This window comes from Pezoporus occidentalis, unplaced genomic scaffold (assembly GCF_034315485.1).
Source record: "Pezoporus occidentalis ecotype Australia unplaced genomic scaffold, CSIRO_AGI_Poc_V1 ctg31, whole genome shotgun sequence".
Lineage (NCBI taxonomy): Eukaryota > Metazoa > Chordata > Aves > Psittaciformes > Psittacidae > Pezoporus > Pezoporus occidentalis.
The window spans coordinates 4,767,914-4,790,331 of NW_026915052.1; the positions used below are offsets into that span (position 1 = coordinate 4,767,914).

The following is a 22,418-nucleotide window of genomic DNA, read 5'->3' on the forward strand; positions in this document are numbered from 1 at the left end:
TTGTCTCTCTTCCCTGTTTTATTTTTAAACAGGTAAAAGCGTTTCTTCAGCCTCCAATTGAGGGAATTGTACTTGAAGCTTATGGTAGTGGCAATGCCCCAAACAATAGAGAAGACTTGCTGGAAGAACTGAAGAAAGCCGCTGAACGGAAAGTAGTGATTCTAAACTGTACCCAGTGCTTACGAGGGTCTGTCAAAACAGTCTATGCAACAGGGCAGGTAAGGATTGTGCAATAATTTCAGACTCTATTGCTGCGTAAAAGAACCATCCCACTGGTACGACTTGATTATATACTTCTGATAGTTCCAGTATATAAAACCAAATTCATTACCTGTAGAGATATTGCTCATAAAATAACTATATCTCAAAAATTTTAAAGTTGAAGTGTTTAAATACGTATCTGCAAACAAGATCCTGTTGTTCCTGACCCCAATGGTCAAAACGGTCAGCTCAAATCCCAAATTAGTGATTGCTTGCGCTTGTTGCATGCAGCACTCCAGGATACCTTGCATTAGATAGGTAGTGTCTACCCCAGAGGGATTCCACTGAGCTAGAAGCTAGCTTAGGGGTCAGATGATCAAATAAATATTTGGTAGGCTCGCAGTTACTTAGCTACAATGTAGGATCATCAAGAAAGTCTGCAAATACAAGCAATATTCCAAATTTTTTATTAGACTGAAGTACAACTGAATCCAGTGACAGAATGGAGAGCAGTATGTAAGGAAGTTTCTGTCTTGCAGAATGGAAATCAGCTGTGTTTAGCCAATGCAGGCTAGCCTAAAGCAGGCTTTGTGCAGATACTGTTAATATCCAGGGTATTTTGTAGTGAGTTTCTCAGTTGTGTATTAAGATGTGACATCACTGGCACTAATAAGAGCTCAAAGCCATGTAAGAGTATGTGTTGCATGTGGTAGTGTGGAGGAAGCTGGTTTAACTGGCCTTTATAAAAAAAACTAGCCATTAAATAGCCAAGAAGCACTGCCGGGGGGTGACTCATCCCCCTAGACACCTGGTTTTGTTGGGAGCAACCATGCCTCTGCTAGAGCCAGCCTCTTCATTGACTGTAAGGCAAACCTAGATACTCTAGTCTGGTGCTGAAACCTTCCTCTTTTAACATTGGTTTTGATACAGCTTTAGGTTATATTTGCTTCAAGAACACATAGTCTGTTTTGAGGAGAAAGAAAAGGAGACTGTAAGAGTTTCTTTCGACCTCTTCAGTATCCAAGCTCAGTATTTTCTGATATGGGCAGTTATTTGGGTGTTGGTAAAACTTTTGCATAACTTAATGGAGGAGTTTTGAGAAGTTAACTTTTGCAAAGATGCCATGCTCTGTAGCAAATAGGATAGGAATACATGGATTATATAGAACACCACAGGGAAAGAATAAAGCAGTTAGGTCAATAAGAGACACCAAACTTATATTTGAAAAAGCAACATGAGAATGAAGCCTAGCTTTTATGTGATCTTCTGCTTGAAATGAACTTCTAAAATGTATGGAAGGGAGAGAAAAACCTTTTCTATGCTTTGGTTAAAAGATTCTTCAACTGGACGCCTCTAAAATGGCTTTTTGCACTCTGGTCCAGACTGTTAGGCTGAATTGAAGGATTCTGCTCAGGTCTTACTGAACTACTTCAAGGCTATGTGGAAATGGGTTTACTTCTGGCTTCTTCTTTTTGTATGAAGCATGTTTTATGTTGCTTCAGTATCCATTGGTGGAGGCTGCCCTGTTTTCTTGGCATCTTTTGAGTAGAACACTGACAATCCCAAGTCCTATGAAATTACTTCACACTTGTTCTTTCATTGCTTTCTCCTTTTCATAAGGAACTGCTCAGTGGAGGAAGTACCATGGATCAGTGCTGGGAAGTTGTTGTAACGTTCAGTTTACTCTGATTTTTCTTTAAATAAAATCTTTCACAGGTCTTTGCATGTGGCTAAGCTATTTTTTACTCATTCAAGCTAGCCATGTGGGTCAGCTGAGTCCCTGGTTTCCCTTGAAGTGTTTGTTTTAATTAACTGAATATCTGGCCTCTGATCCATCTGCACAGTAGACACTTATAATTGAGGGGAATTTAGGTATAGGAAGGAAGCTGGGAAATCCCTTCCTCCTCCTCTTTCTCAAACTGAAAAAGCCCTAACAGTCTTTGGCTAGGTCTGCAGTACAGAAAGTATTTCTCAACTTCCTTTTATGTGTTTTCCCATGAGGAAACATATATGGGCCTTGCTGACCATGGCAAAGATCCTTCTGCTTTTTTGCTTTGTTTTAAATATGTTTGGGGTTTTTACTACCAGGAAGATAAGTTAAAAGGGACATCTTTTTCAGTTGTTCTTGTAAAAAGTGTGTAAACTATGTATTTTAATTGTATGTTTTAAATCGTACACTGCTAGTGCGGCCTGAAAGGATCTGAAAAATTCCTGCTGGGAGCATGCTGTAGTGCTGGAGTTAATCCAAAGCAATGCCCCATAAAAGAACGGTAAATATGTCTGTGTGAGAACAGCCTACTTGACAATGTTCAAAATGCCACTGGGTTAAAACAGAGTAACTGCAGCTTTTCAATAAAGGGAATCTGACAACTCTGCAGATAGCTGATACAGATCTGTAAGCTTTCCCTTTTAGCATAGTAAGTGACCATGGCAAGCGTTTAGTTGAATTCTTATGTGTTATTGCATGAAAAGGAATTTAAACCCATTTTTATTCATCTGTTTTTAGTATTTGCTCAGTATTTGATAACTAAAATTACAGTGGCAGTAAGAGGAGCAAGAGAGTGGAAGCACAGCTGCATATTGTGTTCTGTGTAGCTACTCATCATTCATATAAATTTTCTGTACATGCAGGTATTCCTGAATGTTATGCTAATTGGAATCATTATTCCTTTTTATCCAGACTCTCGCTGATGTTGGCGTAATTCCTGGAGGTGATATGACGCCAGAGGCAGCCCTAACTAAACTGTCATACACGCTCAGCAAGAGTAAGCTTAGCTGGGAGGAGAAGAGGCAGGTAAATATTTCAGTGTAACCTCGAAAGGCTTTAACTTTCCCATCTACTGTGCTGACTTCAGCTTAGCTGAATGCCTTGAGCTTCTGTCTTGCATTTAAAAGCAAATGGTTCTAGAGCGATAATGTGAACAGGGCATGTTTTTATCCTAAAGGAAAATACTGATAAGCAAATGAATGTATGTAGATTGGAGAGAAAAGAATTCTCTGTATAAGTCAGGTAAAAACCATCACCGAACCATAAAAGTGCGTCTTGAAATGGTGGTAGGCTACCTTGGACATTTCTGTACTAAAAACCCATATGTAGAAATTTACATGGAAGACAGAATCCTAACCCTACTGACGTCAACAAAGATCTTGCCATTGATCTTAGTGTGGTAAAAGATTTCATCCAAGACTCATTTACACAAAGCTAATTCTGAAAATAAATATTGCCTACAGCCTCTTCCTTTACAGCATTACTCATGACAGGGTTAGGGTTTGTTTCTCTAAGAGGATATACACTTTATAAATCCATAAAAAATAGAGGATTATTCTAAGGACCAACTGTAACTGTTTTTAAAATCACAACCCCTTTAACAGTGTTCTTACTGTTCATTGTGCTTAATCAAGACTTTTTTTCTCAAATTCTATAGTTATATATCATGTTCCTTTTATACAAGGATCATATAGTTCTGAATTGGATAAGGGAGCAGCAGTCTGCAGGAATGCATGTCTTTCTGTGCTCACATGCAGTGAAATCATAATCCTGACACTGTCAGAGATGACATCATGATGAGTCACTCTCTAGACTTAAGCACTGCATGCACATGTGTATCTTAGGATGTTCTGTTTTTATTAAAACTGAAACAAATTTGATCATTATTTCATGTTCAACATCTTCCAACCAGTAGCAGCTGTTCAAACAAACATATTTGGATACCTAGGATGATAAGTAGGGTGGCTGGAAGTACCACTTGGCATGCTTAGAAACAGTTTCAGACTCTGAGCTTTTGGTTGTTTGCCAAAGCCCTGGCTATGAAAAATGAGAGGAGGAGCTATGTGGTTTTTTTGGTGAGGATGGCAAGAATGTACTGTGTGCAAGAATATGCTTGACAGGAGACAAAATGCTGTGTGAAGAGTAATGGTATTGCATGTGTTTGTGTACATACACTTTAGAAACCCAGGCTTTTCACTGATGTCCCTCTGGTACACTCGCTGACCCTGGAACAAACTGGCCTGTTTTTTTTTAATGCAGACTTTAATTTTCTTGCACAGAGAATTATTTGACCTGGGACAGGAGTGACTTTCCCAGCTGGCTTCCTGCCTAGGTGTGTGAGTTAAAACTTAATTTGAGATCCACTTTGCTGAGGTGAGATAGCTGCCTTACTCAGGTGAGGACTTGGAGATAGGATGTTTAAGGTACCACTGGCATATGGTACTCCTGCATCTTCATGTGCTGCCCTTTGGAATGTGTTAGGCAGTTTTTCTGTGGTGGTACTGGAACCTCCTTTGTATGGTTTGAAAAACAAAATAACTTTTGCAATTTCTTTGAATTAAGCAGGATCAGTTTCCTCATTTGACTCATTGTACATACCCACAAACAATTGTGTTGGCACAAGTAAGGAAGCAGCATGCTGCACTGCCTGGGCAGGAATGAGTGGTAGAGACCATGAGAAGAAGAAAGCCTGGAAATATGTTGTCTGTGGCAATATCTTCAGCTAAACATATCACCAAACAATAGTCTCCCAAGAGACGGAAGCTCTCCTGAAGCTGATGTGGTTATTTTAGGATTCTCTTTCAACATGAAGAAGCAAGGAATGTGCCCCCAGACACATGCAAATGGCTGCAGAGCTGGTAGGACTAAGGCACACAGGGCTTTCCATTGGGTGCATTTAGCACAGGTGCCAATTGCTAAGGTTACCTGCGCAAAGCAATGATCTCAACCTGTCAGACTCTAAAAGTGCGCCAAAGCAGTTGGTATCCTCTGAGTTACATGCATATGGGACTCTTCCAGCAGACAACTACAGTGTTGTCAGCTCTTGGAGGTTTTTTAATAAAGGGCATGCCTAGACATAAGTAAACCTGGGGCATTCCTCCTTCCAACATCCCATCTGGTTTTTGCAAACTTTCACAATCCTGCTTTTTAAAATTCTAATTGAAATAACTACGTCCTCCTTTATAGCTACATCAGCAGCCTTTTGTGAAACAGTGCCAATATGTAAAATTGTCAGAACTGAGGAATCTAGTTGCTTTTTCTTAATGGCTAGCTTCACACTCTGTTCTCCAGGTTTCCCAGAACCTGTTTTGGAGTACTTTCATTTCTTTATTGCCATATTCAAGCACTTGCTATACATGAATTGGCAGACTTTTTGTTGGTTTGGTTGTAGGTTGGTTTTTTTCTTCCTGGTTATATTATTGCATGCACCCATCCTGCAAACTGTTACACGCCTGGTTTAATACAGAATTACTAGAACTACTGTAGACTCTCTGCATTCAAAGCTGGCTCTGTGGCCAAATTTTAACAAAATCTGGGCTAATTAAGCCATTTGAAAACCCACTGAAATACATGACTATTCACAGGCAGCACTTGGCTTTGTTTTGAGGCCTACATACAGAGTCCGTGTAGGAGTATTGAGGTTTGAGATTGCTGGCAAAAGGCAGCATTTCAGAATATTCTGGTCTTCAGCCTTACTCTGCTAATTACTTACTATCTTTGTGTTTTTAAGTAGGCTGCAGCTTACCCCACTAGGAAACTTTTGTCTACATACACTGAAAAATGGGGTGTTTTGTTATATGCTTATTTTTGTTTCTTTGCTTTGGAAGAAAGTTTTATTTGCCTTTTGCCCCTCCCCCTTTTTAAACTTGCAGTCTTCATGGAACAGTAACTATTTCTTTAATCTTTTGTCTGCATTCAGTTAGTTTCCATAATTTCTCCAAACAATTTTCTAACTTGACCTAAGGTTTTTTTTATTAGGCTGCTACCATATTTTTCCTCTGCTAACAAAGGATTTGATTGCTTGCTTTTCAGATGCTGAGTGAGAATCTAAGAGGAGAAATGACTGTTGTACCCACAGGAGCCAAGATCTCTCTGAGAGATAGCAAGTTTATTCAAGTGATTGCCAAATCTCTGAGTATCAGCAGCAAGGAGGTACAGACTTAAATATTTAAAATTGAACTCATGTAAAGCTGTAAACTCAGTTAAATGAGACTAGCTTAAAGATGAACTGCAAAGCTGAAAGAAAATGGAACATTGGAGCTTTTATGTTATTTTTCAGTACTGAGTGTCCCAGCTAACCAGTTGGGTTAGGGAGAAAGGACACAATGACAAGCATAACATTAAAATGTTTTTAATTAAAAACATATTAACTTTTTTTTTTTTTTTCCCTCTTTGTAGCCCCATCTTGAGTTTATTTTTTTGGCTGCCTAGTTGCAGTAACAAGCTTCAGACAATTGCTGTAATTCAAGCTGTCAATGATATCAAGAAGTGCTTAGTATTTCTGTGGTCCAATGTATTGACAGTTTGGAGGAATCCAAATAATAATGGGGAAACCAGCTTAATTTTACATGCAGTCATAGAAGGCTGCTACTAGGGAAGCACTATACAAGTGTAACTTGTGGTGTTTAGTATTAGTCCCTCACAACTGGCAAATCAGAAAATACAGTATTGATTGTAAGATATAAGTATTTGCTTTTCTCTTGGCTTGGTTTCAGGGAAGATGGAGTTTTTAGTAGCTAATGAATGCTGAATGTATGGTTCTTCTTTAGTAAGTCTGAGAAATGGGAGGATATTTAGGGGGCCTGTGGGGCTTGTCAGTGGAAGTTTGGAGGTACAGGTTACACAAATGTCTGAGGAATCACATTAAGACAGTTGAACCAGTCTTGAGGTGGCTAGACTATATGGTCTTTCCCAACTTCTACCAGTGCTGTTTCTCTTACTGTACTGATGTGAAACTGTGGCAGTACTGAGATGTTAATAAGTACATAGTTTAAATGGCATAAGTATATATACGTATCAGGTTATTGTAGTTTTGCCAGGGAGGAATATAAATTTTATGATGTGAGACCGACAAAATGTAAAATAAACATAAGACTTCTTTCCTTCCAAGAACTAAATGCTACCATTTTTAAATATCCAAATGACTAATTTGGAAACTTTACATGAAAGCGAGGGTAGTATTTTTATGACTTAGACATCAATCACATTAGAGGCGAGGCTGATATTTAATGTTTAATTTAATTTGTTTCTCAGGAGTTAGAAGCCATAAGAGATGCATTAATTCCACCTTTGGCTTGTGCTGCAGCTAAACTGGGTGACATTGATGCACTAAGAGCCATAGCAGAAATGGTAATGTAAAATTAACAGTTGTACAAAACATTAATTTTTAAATAGAGTTGTAAATGACAGGAGGAAGCTATAATTACTGGTAAGCAACTACCTAAGTCTTAGAATCAGACATTTCACTGTATTATCTTCTACACCTCTTTTCTTTTTTTCTCTCTTTGCTTTGGTCCTGAGACTTCAATAATTGGGCTCGAGTAAGGATAAATATATCTTGAAAATAACAATAAACTAAGACAAGTAAAATTAGCAGACTGTAGGCACAAAGCTGCTGTGTGGTCTACTGCAATAAAGAGCATATCTGAAGGGGCTGTAATGAGAATACGTGGAGGGGGGAACATGGAGAAGGTGGAATGAATAATGCAAATATGTGGAGGGGAGAACATGCAGAAGGTGGAATAAGTGTCTTTATTGGTGCTAAAACAATGCCACAAGGTAAATTTTAAGTAAATTTGACAAGCTTACCATTTTGGTGGCAGAATGTAAATGTGTTGTATGCATCGACTGTTGTACCAACAACTTCATGTGTGGCCATTATCTTTGTGGTATGCAAAGTATCTGTCTTTTTGTAGGGTGGAAACCTGAGCTGTGGAGACTATGATGGCCGAACTCCACTTCATATTGCAGCCTCTGAAGGGCATTTACCATTAGTTGAGTATTTGTTGACATCTGGTGCAACTGTTTATGCTAGAGACAGATACGGATCTACCCCGCTGATGAATGCGATCAAGTTCAGGTAACAAAATAATTTATACACTTCTCTATGTAATGTTTATGAGCCTTCTGTCATTCTGGATTTAAAGTCCATACTTGCGTTTGGTCTTGTTTTGTCTCAGCAAACAAGTAAATGACATCAGATAAAGTAACAGAAACCAGCTTCATTTCAAAGAATGTGACTAGTCTAAATTAAGATTGTTTCAAAATAATATGACATGAAAGCCCATGGCAGGGGGGTTGGAACTAGATGATCTTTAAGGTCCCTTCCAACCCAAACCATTCTGTGACACTGTGAAAGCAGACAACTTGGTATGCATGCAGAATTTTAGCATAAGGTAACTTATTGCTACCTTCATGCCAAGACTTTGTCTGTAATTTCAGGGCTCCGCTCTTTGTTATGAAGCTTCCTCATAAAGCAGAGCCAAACTGATCACTCCTTTTGACTGTCAGAAGTGAGCTAGCAGGACCAAGGGCTGTTTTCTTTCTGCCCTCTCCTTTCTCATCAAACGCAGACTGTTTCAATTGGCACAAAATATACTGGTAGGTTGGTACGTTTAATCTTTCCCTTCTACCAGTGCTTTCCCGAGTCTCTTGCTCGGTGACTGGTTTTTTGATTTTTCTTTTCCGCCCACTCCTAATTATATGGGATGGCTGCATGGCTCAGCCTGCTCTGTGGATTTCCTCTTCCTGTTCTTCTGGATCTCAGCAGATCTTGAATAGTAGTCATGGGCATGCAATTTACTAGTTTCTTCCATGTTGTATAGTCCTAAGGAATGGCCATAGCACAGACTATAAACGCTATCAGTTATCAAAATTCAATTTTAAAACAATTTATATAGCCTGGGGATTCATAGAGCCATTGGTCTTCTAACATGTTAGAAACTGCATGCTCTAATCTCCTGTTTCTTTGATCCACTTTCAGTTCCTTATCTCATATTCAGTCTGTATGATGGCAGGAGAGAAGGTTTTTTTTGTAAAGGAGCTTGGAGTGATAGGATTTTCATGGTCTTCATGGATGTCTCTCCCCAGATACTCCTACAGCTTTCTAACGCTGACAAGTTTACCTGGTCTGTCAGGCTGGAGTTACCTGCGTGGGAGGTCTGACAGTCCTGGTATTGCATTGGCTGCAGGAATAACTTGAAGGCTTTTTCTGTCTCAAAGACCAGATGTGGAAAACTCAACATGCTTTCTTAACTTGAGGCTTGAAATCCTGTGTGGCCACACTGTGCTATTGCCATACCTAATGTATGGTCCCCTATGGCTTTGTAGTTGTTGCTTTATCTCATGAATATGTAAGTCCTTCAGTGGCAAACCCTTAAACTCAAAGCAAAAACAAGCCCAACAGCAAATCAAACAAATAACCTTGCAGTTGAATAGAGGTGGCTCTGGTCCAATGTGAGAAAATGCTAAAGTATTAGATACCATTAGAAGTTCCTGCAAATCAGGCACCTACTTTTTTTACCGCACCCATCTACTGCCTGAGGAATTTCACATGAGCTTGTTGTTTGGATTCCTTTGCATTGCCACTCCTGTATCAGACTCTTACGATGACTCTTAAACACTTTAAAACTGCACACCCATTTTGATATAGGGAATTGTAAAAGGAAACTGCACCATAACCATTTTCAGTTTCTCTTTTTGTTTTTACTGTTGGAGTAAGAGGAAGAGTAGACTTAAAACTAATCTTATAAATGTGTTTTTATGATCTGCTGTGTGCTCACACTGCATTTCACACTGATAAGCATATAAAGGAGAATGGTAAAGAGCAGACAGCTGTATATGTGCATAATTAGATACCCACTAAAAATATTTCTGCTATAGAAATATTTAAATTCTATTTATTAAATAGTTGCATGCAGAAAGCAAAAAGGTTGTCCTGATGCAGTGTACAAAGAGGCAGAGAAGGAAGAGGGAAAACTGATCTTTCTGAGCAGTCAATGTTTTTAAACTGTTTAATATTGTAACTTTCTCAATTTTACTGAATGTTGCATCAGCTTAATCGTGTTTTGTGAGAATTAATATTTGTTTAATTGGCATTTAACTGCAGTAGAGTATCCACTCATCTTAAAAATAGCTTTCTTCCAGTTTTTTGTGTCACATTTGTCAGTAGCTTGCCTTTTACCTAAGCGTGCAAGCTTATATAATGGTGACTGATGTCTCTTTTCCATCTTATAATTTGTGAGGATGATCAGGAGTTACGTCTCTTCTTAAAAGCTTCTTAACGTAGCAGCCAGCAGACTGGCTACTTGAGCTATACCAATGATAATCTCTTAATTTTTGTTAATTTAAGGGACTCTTTCTTTGTTTCTTTAGATGATAGAATGTGGAGTCCACTTCTAAATAAGAAATAAACTACTGCATTTCTGCTTTTTCATTTGTAACTGCTATTTGTGTGTAGTCTCATGCACTCTACGCATGAAGCTAAAACAGACCACTGTTAATATAGGCCAGGTGCTTGACATATCAAAATTAGTAGCATTCCTTTAATTTCTTACAGTACCCTGAAGGGATAATTCATTTTCAAAACAATAGAATAATATTCTTTTAATAATAGAAACTCTCTAAGCAGGAAGATGTCTTTAAAAAAAACTGTGTATATTTAATGTAGTAACAGTACTTCCACTTACTTGTAGAGCAGTGGTAGAAGGTTGAAAATGGGGAGTTGCTCATACAGTGCTGTGAGAACATCAGATTAGAAGCAGTAAAATTACCTCCCACGTAAATATGAATTTAAATACTTGATATTTTGCAAGGTTACATTTACATTACTTCAGGAAATCTAAGGCAGAGTGAAAATCTAACCACCACTGACTCCAGAAATGCTCTGAAGCCTGTGCTTGCAGTATTTGAGCATAAAATTCCCACTGATATGATGGAGAAAACCAAACAAGTAAAACTAAGCTGCCATAACCATTCCAGTTGCTAGGGGAGCAAGCATGAAAAAGAATGAAGCCAGTCAAGTTTGGATATACATGACACCTGTGTTTCTTTAAAGAGACTTGGTGGAAGGTGTGCACCCTAAGGCCCCAATCCTGCGAACTCTTACATGTGTATTAATTTCACATGTGTGATTCATCCCTTTTTAAGTTGATTCACTTCTAATAAGTATCTGCCAAATGAGGGCCTAAGATGATATGTACTGTACTGCACCTTGACTACTGTAGAATCCAGAACCCTCATGAACCATAAGAGTTCATATGCTTTTAAGTGGAACTCAGACTTCACTCATAGCAGTGAATGCTGAAGACCACACTGAATCATTTATTTTGCTATTAATCCATTAAAATATTTGTATATGCTGGGGATTTTATCTCCAGTGTTATCAGTAATGGAATCTAGCAGGGAGGAGACACTAGAAACCCTTTTTGTCTGTGTTTTCCTTCAGAGAGCAGATTAATGACAGTGAAAAGGCTAACTTAAATAACATATGCAAAATAGCATTTCTTCTACAGCAGTGTCTGAACAAGAGGCACATTTTGGTAAGAACAGGGAGAGTCAGGAACAGTCCGCAGGTGACAACAGCTCCTTATGGTTTTGCTTATCAGATGGGGCTAGACTAGACAAGCGGCTGTGCACTCCGGGTTAACATGATGGTGTTGGCCTTCCTTCTGCACCTTGGACTTTCATTGTCCAGCAGTTGCTCTGCTTTTGGTTTTATGCTGTCACCTTAAAATGGGATTTGCATTTGAACTGTTCCCAAGAAGTTCATGGTTCATGACATCAGCTGAACTTCAGGTCAGCTAAACTGTGACCCTTGTGAGGCTTTTGTAAAGCCACAGGAGAGCAGTACTTAAACAACTTCTAAAGACAAATACCTCTTATGTGCCTAAGACATAACAGTATCAGAAAATTCACAGCCAGCCTCTTGAAATAGTAATAATGCTCTTATGGTAGGTACAAGACAGGAGAAGTAGTACTCTGGATAGGGCTTAAGTTTCTGCAGAATGTAAATACTGTTTGAGTGCAAGTAGGAACAAGCTGTAGTGTGACTTACCTCCCGCATAGTTTTCATGTTGAGTGATGGGAATGTGTGAGGTGGTCCATTTGCTTTCTTGGATGGATCTGTTGCTTCATAGTCACAGTATGTTGTATATAGGACTATGTTCTTCATAGTCACAGCGCTAAATTTAACACTTTTAAGATGTCCAATACTATTTGTCCTTATTCTTCCCCTCTCTTACCCTTCCGTTAGCAAGCAGTGTGGTATATACCACTTCCTCTTCTTCATACCAAGAAGCATGATTTTGAATGATTCCCAGTCATCAGGACGTTGTACTTCTATTTAGAAATGTTTTATTGTAAGCATTTATTGTAAACATTCGTAGGTTCAATGCTTAAATATTTATCTTATTTCAAACCACTATTTTTCCTCACTTAAATTTGTGTATTAAATGTGGGGTGAATGCTCCCAGATCTGTCTGTATCAAATTATAGAGTCCCACTCAGAGTTGTAATGTCTATGTGGTGTAGGTGGGGCATGAAATGCTTTCTGGAGGGAATCTCACTACCAGTGAGTAGTAATTAGTTACAACAGAGGGGAAAAAAACCCAGCTCTGTCTCTTCATTAGAATTCAAGGATACGGACTTCATAGGGGAAACACACTGAGGCAAGATAACACACAGCATTGCATGCTTTGCTGCCTTTTATCTTTTCATGCTTTTATCTTTTCATAGCTTTTATTTTAAAAAGCATTAGTTTCATGCTGTGATTTCAAATACAAGGTAGGAAACAAGGAATGGTATAGGGCAGTCATTGGAGAGTAAGCAGACACTTCCCATTTTCAGTTCTGTATCCAGTGTGAGCTTGAGTGAACAGACATATTCTACTTTAATCTATTTTATGTCAAATTTCTCTTCAGCTGACTACTGTTCTGCTTCAGTCTGAACTAAAAATGTCATATATGTAGAATTCATTCTTCATCACAGACTGAAATAGGAAGCTGTGCCATTATTTGCTGGCTCAAGGAGATTCTTGTGGATGACTAGCCATGTCGTAAGGGACCCACCTGAAAAAATATTTCAGATAGCTCAACTAACCTGCAGCATGTGCTGTTCCAGCAACACTTTGCCATGAAATGAAGAAAGATTATTTATTTTTTATGCACATGAAACAAAGTACAATTTAAAATAATCTGTCTGGTAGGTTAAGTAACCTGTGTTTGGAAAAGCAAAATGATTCCTACAGCCTTTGTACAGTTCTTTGCTTAGTTTATAAATTAAGTTCATACATGAAATGTGTAAGTTTACAGAGGATTAATACAGCCCTGTAAGGTAAATTCTCATTCTAGATGGAGTTTCCTAAAAAGAGGTACAGGGATGAGATAAGTGGTTTAGCCAAGTTCTAAAATGGAAAGGTCCATGGCTACCTCCAAAGAAAATGCAAGTGATTTAGCAGAAAGTATGTGTAAGCTTACTTTTGTTTTTAATTACTACAGATGAGGCTTTAGGTAATGGGTTGGAAAAACCCACATATTTCATATTACAATGATCATAGAATCATAGAAGGGTTTGGGTTGGAAGGGAGCTTCAAAATCATCTAGTTCCAACCCCCTGCCATGGCCAAGGACATCTACTAGACCAGGTTACTAAAAGCCCTATCCAACCTGGCCTTGGACACTGCCAGGGATGGGGCATCCACAGCTTCTCTGGGTAACCTGTTCCAGTGCCTCAACACCCTATGACATGCCCAACTCTTTGTTTTAAAGTGTTATGGTGTAGTGACTTACTTATAAGAGGAACTGTGAAACTATTCCTGATATACTGGTGTCATCATAGTTTTTTTGGAGGCGAAAAAAAGTGTTTGGATTTGTAAAGTAGATCATTTGTTGAGCAGAGAAGCAGGCTGTCACCTCCTTTTCAAACCTAGTTCTGAACCTTTCACTAGGTCAGTTGTGAAAAACGTGTGTTGTACATTTGTCATCTGTCATGGTATTTCCTATCCACAGTAGTACCTTTAGAGACTGACTTTTTCTGTAGATTTTCTCAATTATCTGACTAAGATACAGGAATTGGCTGGTAGTGCTTAAATATCCATTTGTCCCTTTATCTCAAAGGAAAGGACAAGGAATACTTCCTAAAAAAAAACAAAACAACACCTGATTAGCAACTGTGTTGATGTAAAGATTCATTGCTTAACTGAAACAAATAAATTTTATTCAGAACTGATAAATATGTGCATTGTATTCTGTAAAGTACAGGAATGATGCTATGTAATAAATGTCCTCACTGTTTGCATGTATTTCAATTACTAATATTTCAAGTGTTAAATTAAGCTAGCACTAAGGTAGAGAAAATAAAAATCCTCTGAAGAGGATGCATCCCTTTCATTTTCAGAGCTGAGCTTAGCACTCCATGAGTTTAGTATGTGAATGATTTTTTGACTGGGAGGGCAGCTCTGTTTGCTGCATTTACCTTGGAGAAGATTCATGGGTTCTCTGATAGTGGCAAATATCGTATAAGAAATTTCACTGTTTGTGTATTTGGGTAATGTTGGATTTAGGGGGAAAAAGCTTACTGGTCAAGACACTTTCTCTGTTTATTCCTTTCATAAAGGCACATACAAGTGATTAATTTGTTAAGAGAAACGGGAGCGCACCTTTCAAGCCAGGACTTGGAGAACATTGGAACAATACTCTGCAGGTAAATGTTATATAAGGTGAGGTGGCCCTAAAACTGGGATGTGATAGAATGGGATAATTTTTCTGAAGAGGCTCTCAGAATGGAGAACAGTATGTAGACATCTTCCAAGAACAAGTTGGGTCCCTGGCACGTGATGTGGCTGTTTCTGTGCTAGACTAATAATAAGGAAACAAGTAAAATGATGAAATTAAGAATCAGCTCTGTGTTGGAGCACCAGTAACTCAAGAGGGCTCCAAAGTAGGAGGTATTGTGGGGCTACATGAACTTGGAAGCAAATACGCCCAGTTGTTTTCCAAGCACTTTCACTGAGGAAGTGTAAAGAGGAAGCTGTGCAAGGTGTGATTTAATAGCATCCCAAATGGAGAATAATGCTGCACATAGTGCATCATTTTTATTTTCTTAAAATCCACTTTTCAGTTATGTGGGAATGGCTTCTACTCTATCATACAACATTATTCTTAAAAATAACTAAATAACAGAGACAAATATGTTTAATCCCAAAACTTCCCAACAACCTCTCACTGGCTATATATTTAATTTAAAAAGGTATAATGCCCTGTTAAAGCTGGTTTTCCATACAGTTGCTTTTACTATATAAGATAATTTAATGATAGGAATATATATTATGAAAAGAAATAGATACTTGATTTTATTTTTTCCGGTACTGGTCCTGAATTACAAATTACTCTGAAAATAGTGTGAAGGTTTCATGTATTTCCTAAAATTACTTACACTTTTTAATTCATTTCTTCTTTTCTTCTTAAAAACAAACAAAAAACCCCCAACCCTGAGTACCAGCATTCATATCAGGACTTGGCATGAAGTTAAAATCTGCATTTCTCAGGGCACTGCAAATGATTGATAGAACAGAACTAAACTCTTGGTTTGTGTAGCTTCCATCTGCCAAGGTAGCAAGAGGAGTGGCTTAGGGAATGACATTCTTCTGCAAATAAACTGGCCCCTTTACTTAGCCGTGGTGCCACATGCACAACCAGTTTAGCTAGCTGACCTGGTAGTAATGTGTCCATAGAAGTCCTTTAAACAAAATGTGGTTCTAATGCAGTTTGCTACAGCATTGTAGGGAATATCATGCACCCTGCATCTGTATTGTGTGGTAGCCTGTAGTTCAAAGTTTCTAAACAGAAGGCAGGAATGCACGTGTACAGAGGCTGAACAAGGACTGTACTCAGGGTGAGAGGGCTCACCTTGGCATGGGTCAGGAGCCAGTGTCTTGGCTCTCTCCTGGCTGGCAGCTGAAGTAGTGGCTGTGGCCAGAGGCATGCCCACTGACAGATGTCACTGCTTGGCCTACACCAGGAGCACAGCCAGCCTGAGTCAGTGGTCAGGCTTTGAGATGGCACTGAAGTGTCTGTGGATAGCGGCTGCTCCTACAGTTAAAGGGCTTTCCTTCCTCTTCGTGTTTTTGAAGGCCTGGTAATATTTTGCACCAAAGTGGACTTTTTCCACAGAGCATTATCCAGATGCTTAGAAGTTACTAAATCTGATGTACTGGTGTTTGTCCTCCTGACAAAATGTCTCAGATGCGTCTTCTGGATTATCCTCAGATGACCTTACTGATACACTCATTTTCCATGCTTATGCACACTTCTCTGTCATACCTCTTACCTCCTCGTTTTAAGCCTTCTCCTTGCAGGCACTTGCACCTTCATGGCAGTCAACATGGTTAAGCTGCTCACAGAACAAGTCCTTTAAGACATCTTCCCTCTGTTGCTACTTACCTATTCTGAAACAAACTGGTTTTCATAAAAGACCATAACCAGTAATTTGTGTGTTCTAATACTGTCTCCTTGGCTTCCTTCTGTTTAGACTTATAGTTTTAGAATAGAATAGTTCAGTTGGAAGATTTTGAAGATTAAATAAATGAGAGGGAAGGGAGTAACAACCAGAATTGAGAGTTGGCCAGTATTAGTGGGAACTCTTGTGTAGGAAATGGAGATGCACACAGGTGCAGCCAGGATGATCTACTTATTAAATCTTTCATGGTTTCATTTGCCAGTTTCTTTTTTTAAGGAGAGATACTAGTTTGATTTTTAGAGTCACTTTGTTGGTGTTTGGTATCTGATTCATGACTTTGTTTTGAAATAAAAAAAGAGATCTCAGTGATAGTAATCTGTTAAAAATGTCAGAATCTCTTCTCATATTGCAGTATTATTGTCATCTGTCTGCAAAACCAAACCATGATGAGATAAATTGGGACACTCAGACTTACTCTGAAAGCTTATTGAGTTCTGGAGTTGGTAAACAGTTGCTTTGTGTTTGTTTTTAAAGAAAAAAAGGCTTGTATAGAATTGAAATACTCTGTTCAAGTCTGTACTTCACAAAATTAAGTAGGGCATAAAGCCAAACCAGGTTTCTCTTTGATATTCTTAGATTTCATAAAGTGATATACAAGGTTGCAGCCTTTCAAAATCAGCAACTTCTGAGAGGAACAGAGGGCCCGATACGCAGAGTTGACCCTCATCATAGGGAAGTGTGTAGTCTGCCTGGAGCCCGGATCAGGGATATCACTAGGGCGCTCCCCAGCCTGGTGCACCCGACAGACTACTACCCGCTGCTGGTCTTCCAGACAGGTGAGGGGGAAGCTGCTTCCCGCAGTCTGAGGGGGATGAAGAAAGACTACAGGGCCTTGGGGCGAATGGTGAAAGAGTCTGGGGCTCAAGTGATCTTCTCCTCACTCCTTCCATCTTCCACTGATGATGTGGGAAGGAATGGGAAGATTCAGTTCATAAACAATTGGCTTCGAGACTGGTGCTGCAGGCAGGGCTTTGGATTCTTTGGTAACAGCTGGTTTTATAGGGCACCAGTCTGGACAATGACAAATGGGAAAGGTTTATTTCACAGAGGCAAAAGGATGCTGGGGCACGAATTAGCAGGGCTCATTTGGAGAGCTTTAAACTAGATTCGAAGGGGGATGGGGTTGTAGCTGGGCTTGCCCCAGTGGGGTAGCACTCCAGAATTGATGAAGACTGGGAGGCCTCCTATAATCCTAGGGTGAAATCGGTGTGCTCAGCTCGCTCCCTGGAATGTCTGTACACCAATGTGCGCAGCATGGGAAATAAACAGGAGGAGTTGGAAACCTGTGTTAAGTCAGGAGACTATGATCTGGTGGCAATTACAGAGACGTGGTGGGACAGCTCACATGACTGGAATATAGTCATGGAGGGCTATGTCCTTTTCAGGAAAGACAGGCCAGCCAGGCGGGGTGGTGGGGTTGCTCTTTATGTGCGGGAGGAACTACAATGCACCGAGTTCTGTCCAGGGACAGATGACGAGCGAGTTGAGAGTCTGTGGGTGAGAATTAAGGGGCAGGCTGGCAGGGGCGATACTGTTGTGGGTGTCTGTTACAGGCCAGCAGATCAGGGTGAGGAAGTTGACGAGGCCTTCTACAGGCAGCTGAGAGCGGCCTCACAGTCACAGGCCGTGGTCGTCGTGGGGGATTTTAACTTCCCTGATGTTTGCTGGAAGGACCACTCGGCAACCCAGCCGCAGTCCAGGAGGTTCCTCCAGTGTATGGATGATAACTTCCTCCTGCAAATGGTGGATGAGCCGACCAGGAGAGGAGCGCTGCTGGATCTCATTCTCACTAACAAGGAGGGTCTGGTCGAAGCAGTAAGGGTAGAGGGCTGCCTTGGTTGCAGCGACCACGAGATGGTGGAATTCAGGATCTTGTGTGGTAGGACTAGTAGAATAGCAAGTAGAATTGCAACCCTGGACTTTAGCAGGGCAAACTTTGGCCTTTTCAAGCAATTGCTAGGGGAAATCCCATGGGCAAGGCTGTTTGAAGGTAAAGGGGCCCACGATAGTTGGTTGGCATTCAAGGATTGCTTTTTCCGAGCTCAAGATCGGAGCATCCCGACACGTAGGAAGTCAAGGAAGAGGGCCAGGAGACCTGTGTGGCTAAACAGGGAATTGTTGGGTATGCTCAAGTGGAAGAGGAGAGTTTACAGGTCATGGAAGGAGGGGCTGGCCACTTGGGAGGAACATAAGGCTGCTGCTAGAGGATGTAGGAAGGCAGCTAGGATGACTAAGGCCTCCTTAGAATTAAACCTGGTGAGAAGGGTCAAGGACAGCAAAAAGAGCTTTTTCATATACATGGCAGATAAAACTAACACCAGAGGCAATGCAGGCCCACTGATGAACGGGATGGGTGCCCTGGTGACAGAAGATGCAGAGATGGCAGAGTTACTGAATGCCTTCTTTGTCTCTGTCTACTCTGCTGCAGGCAGTCCTGAAGAGCCCTGTACCCCTGAGACTTAGATGAAGTCAGGTCAACGGAGCGGTTTGCCTTAGTCTATGAGGAATGGGTTAGAGACCAGTTGAGCAATCTGGACATCCATAAATCCATGGGTCCAGATGGGATGCACCCGCGGGTGCTGAGGGAACTGGCGGAAGTCATTGCTAGACCGCTCTCCATCATCTTTGCCAAGTCTTGGGAAACGGGAGAGGTGCCTGAGGACTGGAGGAAGGCGAATGTCACTCCAGTCTTCAAAAAGGGCAAGAAGGAGGACCCGGGTAACTATAGACCCGTCAGCCTCACCTCCATCCCTGGGAAAGTGATGGAACACCTTATCCTTGGTGCCATCTTAAGGCATATCAAGGATAAGAGGGTTATGAGGGGCAGTCAACATGGCTTCACCAAGGGGAAATCATGCTTGACCAATCTCTTAGCCTTTTATGAGGAAATAACACGGTGGATGGATGATGGCAGAGCGGTGGATGTGGTCTACCTTGACTTCAGCAAAGCATTTGACACAGTCTCCCACAGCATCCTCACGGCTAAATTGAGGAAGTGTGGTCTGGATGATCAGGTAGTGAGGTGGACTGTGAACTGGCTGAAGGAGAGAAGCCAGAGAGTTGTAGTCTATGGGGCAGAGTCTAGTTGGAGGCCTGTAACTAGTGGAGTGCCTCAAGGGTCAGTACTGGGGCTGGTATTATTTAATATATTCATCAATGATTTAGATGAGGGAATTGAGTGTACTATCAGCAAGTTTGCTGATGACACTAAGCTGGGAGGAGTGGCTGACACACCAGAAGGCTGTGCTGCCATCCAGCGAGACCTGGACAGGCTGGAGAGTTGGGCAGGGAATAACTTGATGAAATATAACAAGGGAAAGTGTAGAGTCCTGCATCTGGGCAGGAACAACCCCAGGTTCCAGTATAGGTTGGGAAACGACCTGTTAGAGAGCAGTGTAGGGGAGAGGGACCTGGGGGTCCTAGTGGATGACAGGATGACCATGAGCCAACACTGTGCCCTTGTGGCTAAGAAGGCCAATGGCATCCTGGGGTGTATTAGAAGGGGGGTGGTTAGTAGGTCAAGAGAGGTCCTCCTTCCCCTCTACTCTGCCCTGGTGAGACCCCATCTGGAATATTGTGTCCAGTTCTGGGCCCCTCAGTTCAAGAAGGACAGGGAGCTGCTGGAGAGAGTCCAGCGCAGGGCAACTAAGATGATTAAGGGAGTGGAGCATCTCCCTTATGAGGAAAGACTGAGGGAGCTGGGTCTCTATAGTTTGGAGAAGAGGAGACTGAGGGGTGACCTTATTAGTGTATATAAATATATAAAGGGGGAGTGTCACGAGGATGGAGCCAGGCTCTACTCAGTGGCAAACAATGATAGGACAAGGGGTAATGGGTACAAACTGGAACACAAGAGGTTCCACTTAAACTTGAGAAGAAACTTCTTCTCAGTGAGGGTGACGGAACACTGGAACAGGCTGCCCAGGGAGGTTGTGGAGTCTCCTTCCCTGGAGACATTCAAAACCCGCCTGGACACATTCCTGTGTAACATTATCTAGGTGTTCCTGCTCCGGCAGGGGGATTGGACTAGATGATCTTTTGAGGTCCCTTCCAATCTCTAGCATACTGTGATACTGTGATACTGTAACTTTCAGAATAAGATGCTTCTTCAATTTAACATAAACTTGGGCAGTTAGGCTGGAGGAGGAAGGATAAATAAGCCTCTGGAGGAATTAGGACCAAGTTCTAATGCCTGCTATCTTTCAAAAAAGTCTGTTTTTCTTAACTGAGACATGGAGATACTAGCTAAGAGCAACAAGCTCAAGTGTGTTCAGGATGGAACAAACCATGCCTTGTGGTGGACTTTTAACTTGCCTTTTTAGGATTTTTATTATAAAAAGGGGGAGGGGATTATTTTCTCTTCTGTCACCGTGATGATACACCCCTCCCCTCCCCAAAGAAAGTATTTCCTAATTGCTGTATATAGACACTGAAAAAGGAGAATCGCTGAAAAATCAGAGCTCTGTGTCCTTGGGAAAGATGAAATCCTAGTACCTGAGGAGGCAGGAGGGGAACCCCAAGGTGTCATTTCACTGTACTCAGTACTGTGCTGAAACTGTGAAGTGGGAACATAATAATTTTTCCTAAATGCAAGAGTATTGATAGGCAGCATCCCTGCTAATTATCTGCTGTAAAAGCGATCAGAGTTCAGTAAAATGTGAGAGGTAGTTCTTTGTCAACAAAGCAGGTTTTAAACATCCTGATAAGTGAATATTGAAGTTATTTTTATTCCATTTCATGATATAAAAATGATGGACTTGCTGCTTAGAGGATGCACTTGTAGTTGGAATTGCTGGCATAAATATCTGGAAAAAATACATATAGCATATGTTGAGAAGTCCTGTGTATATAGTTGATGATATGAAGCACACTTACAATGTGTAAAGGAAATACAGATGTGTATGGCTTGACTACGGAGATCTGAAATTGGAGAAAATCTTCTGTGGTGTTCTTGATTATAATCAATTTAGTGAATGGTAGGAATCTTTTCTTCAGAGTGCTGTCTGAATTTTGTAGCAAGCTACATCGCTTTTTTGTTCTCTGGGTCACAGTCCCCATAGAATACATTTCTCACTTGATCACTAAATGACTGCTGCAAAATTGAAGATAGTTCTGTGTATCTGGATTGCTCTAATGTCACAGGAGAACACTTCACAGTTTTGACCCCTGGCAATGTGGGTTAAATTGCCTTTTGTGAGCGGGAGCTATTAGGCAGTTAATTTTCAGTAAGTGCAGTAGTTGTTTTGTTGCTTACAGTGATCCTGGCTGAACTGTCCGGCTGTGTAGGTTGGTAGTATTTCTAAATGTGCTGGTCTTCGCCCAGTGGTTTCTGCTTTGACCTGGCTAAACAATGAGTTTCTCTTTGGCACACAGTGCTTTCCTGTCCAGTGCTGGAGATGGTTGTAATTGTCATGTGGTAGGTAGGCTTTTTGTTTGTTTTTACCTTAATTCTGGGACCTTCCAGTGTTAACATCAAGAGACTCATCATTATATTTAAAGATAATTCTTGTGCTCCAGAAGTGGCTGCTAAGCAATTTCTTTGCTTTACTAATGCTTGCACTTTTTAGTAATGGTTATTTTTTCCTGCAGCTTCCTTAAGGACTTCCCACTGAGCTTTCTGTTAGACTTCCTTTGCCTGCTTCTGTTTCCTTATTCTTTATAGGGGCCTTTTTTTGTGATGGCAATTTTCATTAAGGATTTATTGATCCTTTTCTTCATGATGTCAGACTGAAGCACTGTTAAATCTTCTAGCACCCCACTGCCACTTCCCTGTTCCCCAGAGACCCCCAGCTGTAGGTCTGCCCTTCCTCAGGGTTGGGGGGGATTGCATGGAGGAACACAGAGAGAGACTGTTTGCTTTCCCCTTCCATGCCCAGCCTCTGGGACTGCTGCAAAGAAAAGCTTCTGACTTCCTCTTCAGACTGCTGCAATTAGA

At 40.7% G+C, this 22,418-nt stretch overlaps 1 protein-coding gene across 2 annotated transcripts in view; it reads left to right on the forward strand.

Annotated features, from left to right (window-relative positions):
• The window catches only part of ASPG (asparaginase), a 49,508-nt gene that overhangs the window by 23,309 nt on the left and 3,781 nt on the right, over window positions 1-22,418 (forward strand). The window contains exons 8-13 of one of the 2 annotated variants that reach the window (XM_062628076.1): window positions 33-218; window positions 2,882-2,995; window positions 6,002-6,121; window positions 7,223-7,318; window positions 7,885-8,048; window positions 14,582-14,668. In XM_062628076.1, coding sequence (XP_062484060.1) covers window positions 33-218; window positions 2,882-2,995; window positions 6,002-6,121; window positions 7,223-7,318; window positions 7,885-8,048; window positions 14,582-14,668 — 767 coding nt within the window. The remainder of the gene's footprint in view (window positions 1-32; window positions 219-2,881; window positions 2,996-6,001; window positions 6,122-7,222; window positions 7,319-7,884; window positions 8,049-14,581; window positions 14,669-22,418) is intronic. The other variant, XM_062628077.1, reaches the window with a different exon arrangement.